The sequence below is a fragment of the Eriocheir sinensis genome, chromosome 12 (genome assembly GCF_024679095.1).
Source record: "Eriocheir sinensis breed Jianghai 21 chromosome 12, ASM2467909v1, whole genome shotgun sequence".
In the NCBI taxonomy this organism is placed as follows: Eukaryota; Metazoa; Arthropoda; class Malacostraca; order Decapoda; family Varunidae; genus Eriocheir; species Eriocheir sinensis.
The window spans coordinates 13761790-13777208 of NC_066520.1; the positions used below are offsets into that span (position 1 = coordinate 13761790).

A 15419-nucleotide genomic window follows, 5' to 3' on the forward strand; every position below is an offset into this window, starting at 1 on the left:
CATCTTTAATCCTAGAATCTAGAGTCTGGGTTGATAGGTGGTCTTCTGGACAGCATGTGGCTAGTTTTAAGCCACTCGGCGGCGGCTGAAAAATCCCAGCTTGGTGGCACCGGGCGGGGATTGAACTTGCGTTCTCCTGAACGCGGCGCCGTCACTCTGCCAACTCAGCCACCGCCTCCCCATAGCCCACCCATCACCCCATCCATTACTAAACCTACCCAACACCTCCCATTGCTATAGCCTACCCATCACCTTTAATATAGGCCGCCCATTATCGGTTTCACTTTTGATTTCCCCATTTATGTAACCTACCCATCACCATCTTCATCCTCTTACCTATGTTGCTTCCTGTCTTCCTTCCTTCCTTTTTCTTTCCTTCCTTTTTCTTTCCTCCCTTCCTTCCTTATTTCCTTGGTTATATTTTGTTTTCTTAATTTTTTTCTATGTTTTTTCTTATTGTCTTCTTGTCTATTTTTATTTCTTTTTCTTATAATTTATTTTTCTTTTCTCTTTTCTCGTTTAATTTTCACCCTTCCTTCCTTCCTCAATTCCCTCCTTATATCCTTCCTTCCTATATCTCTTCCCTCCTTTCTGCCCCTCTTCTTTGCTTTCTTTCTTCCTCCCTTCATTTCTCCCTTCCTTCCGTCCCCTCCCTTCCTTCCCTCCAACCATCACCATCTCCATTACTAAACCTAACCATTACTACCTCCATTTGTAAAGCCTACCCATCACCTTCCATTCCTATATCTTCCCGTCACCCCCCCATTTCTTTATCTCCCCGTCACACCCATTACCAAAGTCTACCCGTCACGTCTTCTATTACTTTGCCTACCATTTCTATACATGCTCGTCACCCATATTTCTTTCCCTCCCCATCACCCCCATTACCAAATCCTGCCCATCACCTCCTCCATTACTTTGCCCACCATTTCTTTACCTTCCCGTCATACCTATTTCTTTCCCTTCCCGTCACCCCCATTACCGAAGTCTGCCCGTCACCTCCCCCATTACCAAAGCCTGCCCGTCACCTCCTCACCCGGGTCCCATCTTCCTGCCATTGTCTCTCCCCCCCTAACCTGTTATTTTTTTCTTTTTTTGTCGTGGCACCGGAAATGGACCCGATTCTACGCATGTTAGGCTTCTTGTTATTTTTTTTCGTCATTGTCGTCATTGTTGTTGTTGTTGTGGTTGATGTTGTTGTTGATGTTGTTGTTGTTGTTGTTGTTGCTGCTGCTGTTTTGTTTCGTTTTATTCTTTTTATTGTTGTTTTCTTTTACTTAACACAGACAGAAATTAGAATTGATGACAGAATTAATTAAACTGCCATCGGGATAGAGAGACAGACAGACAGACAAACAGATAGGCAGACAGACAGACAGACAAAAAGACAGACAGACAGGAAGCACAGATAAATTGCCTAAACTAATTGATTCGTAGAGAGAGAGAGAGAGAGAGAGAGAGAGAACGACAACGACTTACAAGAAATATATTAGAGTTCAAATCCTCCAAAGAGAACGTAATTGAAAGTCCAGCCACATGGTCAGTAAGAAGAGGAGGAGGAGGAGGAGGAGGAGGAGGAGGAGAAAAGAGAGAGGAGAAGTTAACACATGTGAGATTTAAAGGTCCTGAGAGATGACAGAAACAGAACAAACGAAGACAGGTGTGTGGCCAGGACAGGTGCATGGTGGTGATGGTGGTGGTGACAGACAGGGACAGACGAAGGCAGGTGTGTGATGTTAACAGGTGTGTGTGGTGGAGGGGGAGGAGGAGGAGAAGGGGAGGGAGGGAGAGAAAAACTGGGGGGAGTAAAGCTTGTATACGCCAGCTGGGAAGAGAAGTAGAGGGGAGGGGAGGGGAGGGAAGGGGAGGGAGAGAGGGAAGAGGGGAAGGGGAGGTGAAAGACACAGAGGGAGGGAAAAAAAGTGACAGTCGAGATGCCGGGAGGAAAGGAGGGGGAGGAGGAGGAGGGTGAGAGAGGTGATCCGTGAAGGAGGTCATGAGAGAGAGAGAGAGAGACTGAAGGCATGCATACCCGTGACCCACATTTTGTCTTACGTAAGGAATAGGCGGGGCGGCGTGGGCATGTGTGTGTGTGTGTGTGTGTGTGTGTGTGTGTGTGTGTGTGTGTGTGTGTGTGTGTGTGTGCGTGTGTGTGTGTGTGTGTGTCCTTTAATTAGACGTGGGAATGTTGTTGTTTTTTTAGTGCCAAAGAATGTTTGTTTATTCACTGATATTTTTTTTTCTTTTATCTTTTAGTATTTTAATTTTTTTGGTTGATGTTATGAGCTATTTTTATTATTGTTGTTGTTGTTGTTGTTGTTGTTGTTGTTGTTGTTCTTCTTCTTCTTCTTCTTGGTATTATAAAAAAAGTAGAGAATTATGTAAGAAAATGTGGGCAAAAAGGACGCAAGAGAGAGAGAGAGAATAAATTTGGGAAGTGCCGTAATGAAACCGTATAATATTGGAGGCAAGAAAGTTAGTGGTGGAGGAAAAGAAGAAGAGGAGGAGGAGGAGGAGAGGAGGAACTAAATTTGGCATCATCTTAAAGCTCTCCTCCTCATCCTTCCGTCCTCCACTCCTCTTCCTTCCCTTTTCCTCTTTCCTCTCCTTTCCTCTCCTCTCCTTTTCTTTTCCTTCCTCTTCTTTTCTTCATTTGCTTTTTTCTTTCCCCTTTTCATTTTTTTCTAGTTTCTCTTTTTCTTCTTTCTTGTTTCATCCTTTCTCATTCTATTCTATTCCATCCACACTTTCTCCTTTCTTCCCTTCCTTTCTTCTATTCTGTGACCTTGAGACGTTGGAGTTACCTCTCTCTCTCTCTCTCTCTCTCTCTCTCTCTCTCTCTCTCTCTCTCTCTCTCTCTCTCTCTCTCTCTCTCTCTCTCTCTCTCTCTCTCTCTCTCTCTCTCTCTCTCTCTCAGTACTGATTATTCCATTCTTCCGTCCTCCTCCTCCTCCTCCTCCTCCTCCTCCTCGACACATCACTGTCATCATGCTCTCCTCCTCCTCCTCCTCCTCCTCTTCCCTCTTCCCTTTCTCTACACCTGTAATCTTCGTTATCTCCTCCTCCTCCTCCTCCTCCTCCTCCTCCTTCCAGCTGCCTCTCCGTCACTGTCTACCTTTCCTCCACTCTCCTTCCTCTCTCCCTCTCCCTCTCCCTCCCCCCCTCCATGCCTTGCCCTACACAAATGAAAGTGAAAGGAAGCTTACCCATTCAACACTCTCTCTCTCTCTCTCTCTCTCTCTCTCTCTCTCTCTCTCTCTCTCTCTCTCTCTCTCTCTCTCTCTCTCTCTCTCTCTCTCTCTCTCTTGTTATTTCCCTTGTCTTGTTAAGCTTTCGTGTTTTTTTTCCTTTTCTTTGTCTCCTTTCTTCTTTTCTTCACACCTCGCCTCCTCTTCCTCCTCCTTCTCATTCCTCCTCCTCCTCTTCCTCCTCCTCCTGCTTCTTCTCACTTCTTCCTTTCTCTTTCCTTCTGGCAATTCTTACATCATATATTTTTTTTCTGTTCATATATTTCTCGCATCACTTCCCTTGTATTTTTTTTCTTTTCCTCTCAACTTCATTTACTCGGTATTATACATGCATTTTTTTTCTTTTTCTCATCTTCATTAACTTCAGTATTGTTTTTTTTCATCTTCCTTGCTTCATTATTTCTGGTGTTGTTATTTTTCTCTTCCTCTCATCTTTCATCACTTGGTATTATGTATTTTTTTCTTCTTATTGCTCGAAGAAGAAAGAAAGAAAGAAAAAAAAAAGGGGGAAGGGGGAAGCAGCAGGGAGATGAAGGATAGGGAGAGTACGAAGGAAGAGAGAAGGAAGGGTAGAGACTGGAAAGGAAGGGTAGGGAGGGAAATGGATAAAAGGGGGAAGGGAGAGGGAGCAGGGGGGTAAAGGATAGGAAGAGAACGAAGGAAGTGAAGAAGGGAAGGGAAGTGAAGTGAAGGAAAGGGAAGGGAAAGACATGTAAGGGAGAAGAGAAAAGGGGAAGGGAGTGAGAATAGGAAGGTAAAGGATAAGAAGGGAACGAAGGAAATGAAGAAGGGAAGTAATGTGAAGTGAAGGAAAGGGAAGAGAAGGGAAAGAAATGTAAAGGGAGAAGAGAAAAAGGGAAGGGAGTGGGAATAGGGAGGTGAAGGATAGGAAGAGAAGGAAGGAAGTGAAGAAGGGAAGGAAAGTGAAGTTAAGGAAAGGGAAGGAAAGAGAAAGACATGTAAAGGGAGAGGAAAAAAAGGGGGAAGGGAGTGGGAAGAGGGAGGTGAAGGATAGGGAGATAACGAAAGGGTGGTTTGCTTGGTCTCCGAAATATCCCGTCAAGGTTCTTTCAAGGTGGGAAGGGAAAGGTGAAGGCAGGGTACAGGTGGGCGGCGAGGTCATCTCAGGTGGGAGTGACCTCGTTTGACCCTGTCCAGCCGAAGCAGTGTTGCCATCTAGGGATCAGCCCACGTGGCTATACTGCTTGCATGAGTGACTGACAGGACGTGTGGGAAGAAGAATGAAAGGAGGAGGAGGAGGAGGAGGAGTAGGAGGAGGAGGAGGAAGAGGAGGAGGAAGAACGAGGAGGAGGAAGAAGAACGAGGAGGAGGAAGAAGAACGAGGAGGAGGAAGAAGAACGAGGAGGAGGAGGAGGAGGAAGAAGAACGAGGAGGAGGAAGAAGAACGAGGAGGAGGAGGAGGAGGTAAAGAAGATGAATAAGTTGGGTATTTATTTATTTTTCTTATTTATCTTTATTTTTTATTTGTACGTTTATTTTTGTTGTTTTTGTTGTTGTATTTTCCATTTCTTATTTACATTTTGTTTGCAGTTTTCTTATGTTTTTATCTTGGTCTCTCTCTCTCTCTCTCTCTCTCTCTCTCTCTCTCTCTCTCTCTCTCTCTCTCTCTCTCTCTCTCTCTCTCTCTCTCTCTCTCTCTCTCTCTCTCTCTCTCTCTCTCTCTCTCTCTCTCTCTCTCTCTCTCTCTCTCTCTCTCTCTCTCTCTCTCTCTCTCTCTTATCTTTTGCTTATCTATTAATTTGTTCTGTGTATGTGTCAGTCTGCGAGAGAGAGAGAGAGAGAATTTGGGATTTGTTGCTTATCTAAATCCTCTTCCTTCCTCTCGCCCTCATACACACACACACACACACACACACACACACACACACACACACACACACACACACACACACACACAGAGGGCCTAGGAGATCAATATCGTGGGTGTTCAGTAAGGTGACGGAGGGACGGAGGGAGGGAGGGAGGAAAGGAAGAAGGGAGAGGGAGAGGGAAAGGGAAAGGGAAAGGGAGGGAGAAGTAGGCAGGGATCAGAGCAATTGCCTTCGTCTCTCCCTCCCTCTTTCCCTCCCTTCTTTCCTTCCCTCCCTTCTTCCTTCCCTCCTCTCTCCTTCTTTTCTCCGTCTTTATCTTCTCCCTCCTTCCCTTCATCTTCTTCCCTTCCCTCCTCTCTCTCCTTCCTTTCTCCCTCTTTCCGTTCTTCTCCCTCCTTCTTTACCTTCCCTCCCTCCTTACCTTCAAATTCCTTCCCTTCTCCCTCCTTCCCTTCTTCCCTCCTTTCCACTTTCTATAATTCTTTCCCTTCTTTCCAAGTTTATACCATTCCTTCTGTCCTTCCTTTGCATTTTTCTTCATTTCTTTCGTCCGTCTTTCATAATTTCTTTCATTTTTTCCCCGTTTATTCTTCCTTCCTTGTTTCTTCAATTTCTTTCGTTCTTCCTTCCTGTTATCCTTCATTGGTATCGGTCTTTCTCCTTCTCGTTTTCTTTCATTCCATCCGTCTGTCCTTCCCAACTTCTTTCGCTTCTGTTCTCCTCCTTTCCCACTTTCTTTTGTTTTTTTATGTTTGTCCTTCCTGTTTTCCTTCATTCCTTTCGTTCTTCCTCATTTTCCTTCCTTCCTTCCTTCATTCCTTTCGTTCTTCCTCATTTTCCTTCCTTCCTTCCTTCATTTCTTTCGTTCTTCCTCATTTTCCTTCTTTCCTTCCTTCATTCCTTTCGTTCTTCCTCATTTTCCTTCTTTCCTTCCTTCATTCCTTTCGTTCTTCCTCATTTTCCTTCTTTCCTTCCTTCCTTCCTTTCTTGGTTGTCCTTTTTCCTTCATTTTTCATTCCCTCACATTATTTTTATGATTATCACCCTCATTATTTTTTTTCTATTTCCTTCCCTTCCGCCGGCATTTACAACCTTCCTTCCTCCACCTCCTCCTTCACCTCCTCCTCTTCCTCCTCCTGCTCCTCCTTCAACACCACTTCCTCCTCTTCCTCCTCCTCCTCTTCCTCCTCCAACACCACCTCCTCCTCCTTCTCCTCCCTTCCTTTGCCTTCTTTTATTTTAACCCTGACTTTGAGAGAGAAGGGAGGAAGGGAAGGAAGGGAGGGAGGGTAAGGCCTGGGGTAGCAACCATCGACAGGCCACTCCCTCCCTCTGATTCTCTCCCTTCTTCCCTCCCTTCTTCCATTTCTCTCCCTCTCTCCTCTTCTTCCCTTCCCTATACCTCTCCCTCCTCTTCAGTTTTGTGTTGGCCTGTTGTGTGCGTGGTTGTGACGGTGGTGGCTTGGTCTGTGTGCGTGTGTGTGTGTGTGGAGTGGAGTGGAGTGGAGTGGAGTCAAGTCAAGTGGAAGAAGGAAGTAAAGGCTAAAAATAAGTGGGTGTGAAAGGAAGGAGAAGAAAAAAAATAAGAAAGAAGGGAAGAGAAAGGTTATGGAAGCTGGAATAAGAAAAAAAAGAAGTAGGAAATAGTGGAGAAAAAGAACGAACAAAGGAATGAAAATATAAAGAAAAGTAAGAGGGAAAAGAAAGAAAGTAAGAGGCGAGAGAAAGTAAGACGAGGTACAGAAACGAGATAAACAAAGACAAGAAAAACAACCCAAGAAAAAAAAAAAATGAATCACCTAGCGGAAGAGAGAGGCTTGAAGTGCATGATATATAGGGGATGAGAGGCACAGAGATGAGGCGATACTTCAACGAAAGGCCAGGTGTGAAGTGCTTAATAAGAGCCAGGTGGGGCGGACAGGTGGGCAAGGTGAGGTAACAGAGGCAGGTGGCTGGAGTGGTGTCAGTGGGTATAGGAAGGTAAGTGGATGGGTAGGTAGGTGGGTAGGTACAGAACGTAGGTGGTAGGTGGTTATAGGTTAAAGGAAGAAGTATTAGAGACAAGTGTTAGAGGAAGTTGGTATAGGGAATCAACGTATACTGGAAAGATAAAAGAGGTAAAGAATAGGTAGATAAGAGGTAGATGGTGATAGGTGGTTGTGTTAAAAGGAAGAGACATAACAGACAAGAGATAAAGGAAAATGCTATAAAGAACACGTGAACGAGAAAGATTGTGGAAGGAAAGAATAGGTAGAAAATAAGGTAGGAAGTTATGTAGGTGGTTGTTTTAAAAGGAAGAGACTTAAGAGACAGCGATGGAAAATTTGCAATAGAGAACATGTGAACAAGGAAGATTGTAGAGGGAAAGAATATATAGAAAAAAAGTAGGAGGTTATGTAGGTGGTTGTGTTAAAGGGAAGAGGCAAGTTAGAAGCACAAGAGAGAAGTTGCTTTAGAGAAATAACATAGACTGGAAAGACTGAAGAAGGAAGAGCCAAAAGGTAGGTGTTAGGCAGGTGTATGGTGATTGATGGCTATGTTAAAGGGAAGATAGAGGCATAAGAGAAAATGATAGACGAACTTGCTATAGAGAAACAACGTAAAATGGAAAGATTGGAAAAGGAGAGAATATAGGAAGATAAAAGGTAGGCAAAGGTAGGAGAAAGGTAAAGGTGAATGGGGAGAGAGGGATTAAGGAGGCGGAGAAACAGCTGTGGGTAAGGATTAGAAGGAGGAAAAGGAGCAGGGGAAGGAGGAGGAGGAATGAATGGGGAAGGAAAATGAAAGAGAAGGATGAGAAATGATATGGAAGTGAAAGTAGGTGTGAAAAACAGGAAAAGAGAGAGAGAAAAAAACAGGTGAATGGATTGGAGGAAGAACAAGAATTAGTGGAGACTGGAGAAACGAAACAGGAGGAAGAGAAAGAAGGAATAGGAAGAGGAGAAGGAAATTATGGAGAGGAAGAGGAAGTAGACAATTTTCTTCTTGTTGTTCTTGTTAAATTTGTTGTTGTTGTTGTTGTTGTTGTTCTTCTTTTTCTTCTTTTTCTTCATTTTTTTTCAACTACTTCTTCTTCTTCTTCTTCTTTTTCTTCTTCTTTTTCTTCTTCTTCTTCTTCTTCTTCTTCTTCTTCTTCTTTTACTACTACTACTACTACTACTACTACTACTACTACTACTACTACTACTACTACTACTACTACTACTACTACTACTACTAGGAGGAGGAGGAGGAGGATAATAGTTTAGTCAAGTGCAACAAGAAAAACAACAACAGCAACGAATACAACAACAACAACAACATTGACCTTGAGATAGCGTAGTGATGGACCGCTCTTCTCCCCTTCCCTCCCCCCCCTCTTCCCTTCCCCCTCCTTTCCCCTCCCCCCTCCCTTCCCCTCCCCCTTCCCCTCCCCCCTTCACCCGCCTGCGTTATCGTCATCGTCATCATTAGAACCATAGAAGGAAAAGAGGACGACTTATTGATGGTATTATTATTATTATTATTTTTTTTTTATTATTTTTATTGTTTTTGCTTTTATTTTGGACATTCTCTCTCTCTCTCTCTCTCTCTCTCTCTCTCTCTCTCTCTCTCTCTCTCTCTCTCTCTCTCTCTCTCTCTCTCCACTTAGATATCGGCCGGTCTATTATTATGTGTCTTCCTCCTCCTTCCTCCTTCCTCCTCCTCCTCCTCCTCCTCCTCCGTGTTCGTGTCGTAAGGATATGTGCGTGTCTGTGTGTGTTTATGTGTTTATGTGTGTCTGTGTCTGTTTGTCTGTCTGTCTGAGTGTCTGGTAATCTTTCTTCTCTGGATTTCGATTATTATTATTATTATTATTATTATTATTATTATTATTATTATTATTATTATTATTATTATTATTACTTTTCTTTTTCGACCACTTTTTATTTCATTCATTTCATTTCCATATTCTTAAGAAATTGAAAGGCGATAATAGGAGAGAGAGAGAGAGAGAGAGAGAGAGAGGAGTAAAGAAAGTGGGAAAGAAATGGAAGGAAAGAAGGAAGGAAGAAGTTACTAAGTTAGCTGAAGTATAATTAAGCGCAAGTACAATATTTCTCCTCCTCCTCCAACTACTACTACTACTACTACTACTACTACTACTACTACTACTACTACTACTGCAACGCACACAAAAAGCCAGTCACAATTCCTCCATAATATATTGTTCCATTATCATAATTATGCTCCTCCCCTCTCCCTCCTCCTCCTCCTCCTCCTCCTCCTCCTCCTTCCTCTCTTGCTCCTTCCCTCCTCTTGCTGTCGTGGAAGAAAGTATAACCCAATTTCCTCGTCTCCTTAGTTAAAACTTTGGAATCAGATATGAAGTAAAAACGTACGTGTGTGTGTGTGTGTGTGTGTGTGTGTGTGTGTGTGTGTCGAGAATCACCTGCTTGTCCTCCTCCCTCCTCCTCCTCCTCCTTCTTCTCCTTCTCCTCCTCCTCCCTTACCTTGACCCTCAGAGCAATACCCTCCCTTTTCTCCCTCTCCCTTCCCTCCACAACAAACCATTCTCTCCCTCTCCCTTTCATTATTTTCGTGTATCATAATCCCTCCCTTCCTCCCTACTTTCGTCCCTCCCCTAATCCATCCATACCTTTTAACCCTTCCCTCTCATCCCTACCTCCTTCCCTCCACTCCCCTCCCTCCTCCCTCCCTTCTTCGCCAATACCTCCACCTCTCCTGTCCCTATAAAGTTCGTACCCGCCTTCCTTCCGACCCTAATTTATTCCCTTCTTCCCTCCCTCGTCTGTCTTGTGCGCCTTGTAATCGTTTGTTGGTGTCATTGTTTGGTAATGCAGTGTGTGTGTGTGTGTGTGTGTGTGTGTGTGTGCTGGATGGGAAGGGTATCGGGTGGCACAGGTGTTAGAAAACTACCCATCCGATCTCCCCTTCGCCTTGGAATCGAAGGAGGGATATATCGGTTGTGAGTCGAATATGCTAACCACTCCACCACTGTATAATGTGTGTGTGTGTGTGTGTGCTGGATGAAAAGGGTCTTGGAGGGGCACAGGTGTAAGAAAACTCCCCATACTTCTCCCCTTCGCCCTGGAATCGAACGAGGGATCTATCGGTTGTGAGTCGAATATGCTAACCACTCCACCACTTTAATGTTCAAGAGAGAGAGAAAGAGAGAGAGAGAGACGGGGGCACAGCAAAGCAACCTGTGTGATCCCAGTGTTTTCAGGGCCCCGTCAGAAGCATGAGACCCACCCAGCCCCCCTCGCTCCTCCCCGGCGGCGGCCCCCACGCTCGGTCCGGGGCCCTCTAATGGCTCTGGACGATGATGCCGACACGTGGGTTTTGTTTACGTTTCCAGGCCTTGCGACGCCCACACCCACCTCCTGATTTTGACACCTTTATGATCGCCCTCCCTCCTTCTGTTGTTATGTCCAAGGGGTGTGTGAGGTCCCCAGGCAGTGCTCGTGTCCCCGGGGTGAGGTTTGGTGTCCCAGGTGCGAGTTGGGGACATCCAGCAACTAACCGCACTTTCTAGGGAGGCTGTTGAATGAGGTGCCAACGAGTGGATGTCTGGGTGTTATTCCTCGTTTTTGTAGCGCATTTTAGAGGTTTTCTGGGTGACGGGAGGTTCGTTGAGGGTCTACTGTGTGTTTAGCGTCGGGTATCAGGGCGTGGGTGTGCGTGGGAGGGCGTGGTGGCGGTGTGTTTGCGATGGTGTGAAGAGTAGGCACCCCGCTCTCCCGCTCCCTCCCCCCCCCCCCGTCGCTGGAAGGTGCTGGCGGTGATGGTGGTGGTGATGGTGGTGGTGAGCGTCACACTGCGTCAGTAGCGGCTAGTCACCTGCCGTGCACGTGCCTCTGTGTGTGTGTCACCTCGCGTGCGTGTGTGCGTGCGTGTACGTATCGCGTGTTCATGTGCATTACATTTGATTACGTGTGCGTGTGTGTGTATGTGTGTGCGACCCTCCCTCACCATCACATCCCTCGGTTCTTATTCTCCATCCCCTTCCCCTTTATTCTTTTCGTCTTTTGGTGGTGATGGTGGAGGTGGTGGTGGTGAGTCACAAACACCCACACACATACCTTGTGGTCGCTAACGAGACAGTGAGAGCAGTGAACAGTGACCGAGGGAACGAAGGACAAAAATAACGGAGTGAAGGAGACAAAACAGGAAAAAAAAATAGCTCCCGTCTGTGTCCGTGTGTGTGTGTATGTGTGTGTGTGTGTGTGTGTGTGTGTACGGTATACCTGCTTTCATACCTGTCTGGCTGCCCACGTAAGAGCTGTGTGTGTGTGTGTGTGTGTGTGTGTGTGTGTGTGTGTGTGTGTGTGTGTGTGTGTGTGTGTGTGTTTGCTTGGCGTTAGAAGACAATGCAAGTAGTTAAATAAGAGAGGGGCAAGGTAGGAGAGTCGGGGTAGGGATGGGGAGGAAGCTGGCGGTGGGGAGATGAAAGTTGAGGGTTGGGGGAGTGAGCGGCCTTAGAGCGGCGGTGCCCTTCAGAGTAACGGGTTCATACGGCTATCCCCCTACTCCCCAACTAGTCCTCCCCACACCCCCAACTCTTCCCCAGCCTCCTCAAGTCCTTTAAAAATCATGAGCCTATCCCCAGCGTCTCCAGTCCTTCCTACCTGTTCTCGTCCTCATTTTCCGTCATCCTCAGCTTCCCCATCTTTTCCCCACTTCCTCAACTCTTTCTTACCCTCCCCATCTCCTCCCCATCTTCCCCAACTCTTTCTTATCGTTTCCCATTTTCCCCAGCTCTTTCTCACCTTCCCAATCTTATTCCCAGCTTCCCCATCTCTTCCCCATCTACCCCAACTCTTTCTTACCTTCCCCATCTCTTCCTTATCTTCCCCAACTCCTTCTTACCTTCCCTGTCTTTTTCCCTATCTTCCCCAGCTCTTTCTCACCTTCCCAACCTTATTCCCAGCTTCCCCATCTCTTCCCCACTTCTCCAACTCTTTCTTACCTTCTCCATCTCTTTCCTATCTTCCCTAACTCTTTCTAACCTTCCCTGTCTTTTTCCCCATCTTCCATAACTCTCTCTTTCGTTCCCCTTCTTTTTCCCAGCTTCCCATCCTTCCTCATCTTAGTCAACCCTTTTCTACCTTCCCCATCTCTTCCTCGGCATCGTTAAAACTCTCTTACATTCCCCAATTCTTTCCCAGCTTCCCCCATCCTTTCCCCAGCATCCTTAACTCCTTCCCACCTATCCCATCTCTTCCTCATCCTCCCCAGTCCTTTCCCAGTACCCCCCAACTTTTCCTCAGCATCCTCAAGCCTTCCTCACCTTCCCGAACCACTTCTTCATCTCTCCAACACCTCCTCCGCAGCATCTTTCATCTCCCTCTTCCTCTACTTCATCTTCAGTCCTACTCGAATCATTCCCTTCAGTCTCAAGTGTTTCCTGCAATCCTCAGTATTTCCCCATCACTCTGCAACCCTCTTTACCTCAAGTCTCTGTCTCTGTTTATCTCTATCCATCTCATCCATTCTCATCTCATCTCAAGAACACACCGCTCATCCACTTCACCTCCATACCTGCATCACTACATATTATCACAGTCTTCTCATCTCCTTCCTTCGCATCTTCGTTATCTCCTTCTTCTCCCTCCTTATCCCATTCCTTTATCAGCCTCCCTATTCTTTTCATCTCTTCTCATCTCTTCTCATCCCCTCCATTCGCATCTTCTTCCCTCGTTTTCCTTTATCATCTCATTCCTGCATTACCTTCCCTATTTTCTCCATCTTCCTCATCTCTTTCCTTCGCATCTTCGTTCTCTCTTCCTTCTCCTTCTTCTCCCTCTTCATTTTCGAGATGGGGCTCAGTTACATCTCCCTTCCTCCCTTCCTCCTTCTCTCCCTTCTCATCCAATCACATTACCTGTATATTTAGGAGGCGAGAAAGGGAGAGTGAGGAAGAAAACACATAGAGGAGGAAGGACAAGACGGAATAATAAGGGAGGAGGAGGAGAAGGAGGAGAAGGAGAAGGAGGAGGAGGAGAAGGAGGAGGAGGAGAACAGGAGAATCTACTTGGCATTTCCGTCTAGTTTAAATCCTCACCTGCTTGCTCTCTCTCTCTCTCTCTCTCTCTCTCTCTCTCTCTCTCTCTCTCTCTCTCTCTCTCTCTCTCTCTCTCTCTCTCTCTCTCTCGATATACCCCAACGGTGCCTCGGGCGGGGAGAGAACTGGTGTGTGTGTGTGTGTGTGTGTGTGTGTGTGTGTACTCCAGAAAGGTTTGTTGTTGGGTATTCTACTAACGTGCCCTCCTCCTCCTCCTACTCCTCCTCCTCCTCCTCCTCCTCCCTCGGTCTCAAACCCATCTAACATCACCTTCACGATCTTCATCTCTCCATCCTCCTCCTCCTCCTCCTCCTCCTCCTCTCTCCATTTCACCCCATAACCATCTTTTCTCTCCTTCTCCCTCTTACCCCCCCCTCCAGCATCACTCCTATTACAATATCCCTCCACACTTACATTCTTCTCTCCCTTCCCTTCCATTCTCTTCTCCCCTTCTCCCCATTTTTCCTCCTCTCCCCTTCTTTATTTTTCTTTACCTCCTCTTCCCAACCTTTTCTACTCCACTCCTCCCTCTTTCCTTTTTCTTCACTTTTCTCTTTTCTTCTCCCCTCCCTTCCTCCTCCTCTTCCTCCTCCTCCTCCTCCTCCTGCATCCCCATACAAGGAGAAGCTTAGTTGCAATCAAAGGAAGTATCGAGTGAATATAAATAAGAGAGAGAGAGAGAGAGAGAGAGAGAGAGAGAAGCGTGCGAGCTGCCATAGAGGTTGTCATGAGGTCAACTGAGTGAGGGGAAGGGAGGGAGAGATGGGGAAAGGGGAGGGGGGTGGGGAGTGGGGGGTTAGCACGGGGATCAATTGAACTGGGCAATCTTCTCATCTACCTCCTACTCCTCCTCATCCCCCTGACAATTACCCCCCCCCTCCTCCTTCTCCCCTCCTCCCCATCTTCCCCATCTCTCCCCTCTGTCCCATAGCCCAGTCTCTTTTATCTCCCCTCTTCCCTCTCCCCCCTCCCCTCTTTCTCTCCTCCCCAACTCATTCCCCTCACTTACCTCCCTTGCGCAACTCTCTCTCTCTCTCTCTCTCTCTCTCTCTCTCTCTCTCTCTCTCTCTCTCTCTCTCTCTCTCTCTCTCTCTCTCTCTCTCTCTCTCTCTCATCCTACCTGTATCCTGTTTGGAGCCTAAAAGGAAGGAAGAGGAGGAGGAGGAGGAGGAGGAGGAGGAAGGGTCAAGTATCTGAGGGGAATATGATGGTGATGGGTGGTGATGGTGATGAGAGAGAGAGAGAGAGAGAGAGAGAGAGAGAGAGAGAGAGAGAGAGTTTGCCCATCATAAACTTGGTTATAATGATGATAATATTGACACCTCATAAATTTTCTTTGCAAAATTAACAGGAGTGCAAAAAAATACGAACGGGAGAAAAGGGAGAGGAAAAAATATACAAAGCCTTGAAAAATCCAGACAAAAAGAAGGAAAAAATACATATTAATGAAAAGAGAGAAAAAAAGAAAACAAAATCACAAAACAGCAAGGAAAATAAGAAGAAAAGACGGACGTAAGGAGAAAGAAGGAAAAGTAAAAAAGAGGAAGGAAACAGCATATAGGAAAAGCTCAAGAAAAGTGTGAAAAAAAAGAAAAGTAGAGAAAAAATATATATATAAGCGATACATGACCAACATATAGTGACGAATGAAATAGTCTGAATGAGATACTGAAAGATAGAGAGAAGAAAAGGGAGATAGAGAAAATAAGTTATCGAAAGGAAGGAAAAAAAGTTGGTCAGGTTGAAAGAGGAAAGTGAGGGAAGGAATACTCAAACGTAACCATTCTCTTCCTTCCACCCTCTTCCACTCATCCATCAATCCATCCATTCAGACCAAGAGAGCTTACAGAAGAAAAGGAAAGTGAAGAACAGAATAACAACACAACAATACTCAGAGCTTGTGTTGCGTTACTTTGTGTTAGTGTTGGTGGTGGTGGTGGTGTTTGTGAGTGTGTTCGTGTGTGTGTTTGTTTACCTTTTGTCTACGTCTACCTGTGTCGTGTTTACCTGAGCCGCAAACATGGTGTACAGGTGTGACGAGGTGTTGCTCTCCTACAATAAGTTCAACGAGACGAAGGTGAGTGTGTGTGTGTGTGTGTGTGTGTGTGTGTGTGTGTGTGTGTGTGTGTGTGGAATTGTAATCAGAATGTATTTAGTGATGAAATGTCGGTTATAACGGCTGCAAGTTATAGTAGTAGTAGTAGTAGTAGTGTGTGTGTGTGTGTGTGTGTGCGTGTGTGTGTGTGTGTGTTTGTGTGTGTGTGTGGAATTGTAATCAGAACGTGTATTTAG

The 15419-nt window shown here is 45.8% G+C and overlaps 1 protein-coding gene across 8 annotated transcripts in view; it reads left to right on the forward strand.

Moving 5' to 3' along the window:
* The window catches only part of LOC126997444 (formin-binding protein 1 homolog), a 162407-nt gene that overhangs the window by 61852 nt on the left and 85136 nt on the right, over positions 1-15419 (forward strand). For 6 of the 8 annotated variants that reach the window (XM_050858535.1, XM_050858539.1, XM_050858540.1 and 3 more), the window contains exons 1-2: positions 10824-10958; positions 14479-15204. The exons of 1 other annotated variant lie outside the window; for it this stretch is intronic. In XM_050858535.1, the coding sequence (XP_050714492.1) occupies positions 15148-15204 (57 nt within the window). In that variant the 5' untranslated portion in view covers positions 10824-10958; positions 14479-15147. Of the gene's footprint in view, positions 1-10822; positions 10959-14478; positions 15205-15419 lie in introns of those variants that run through there. One more of the 8 variants, XM_050858536.1, reaches the window with a different exon arrangement.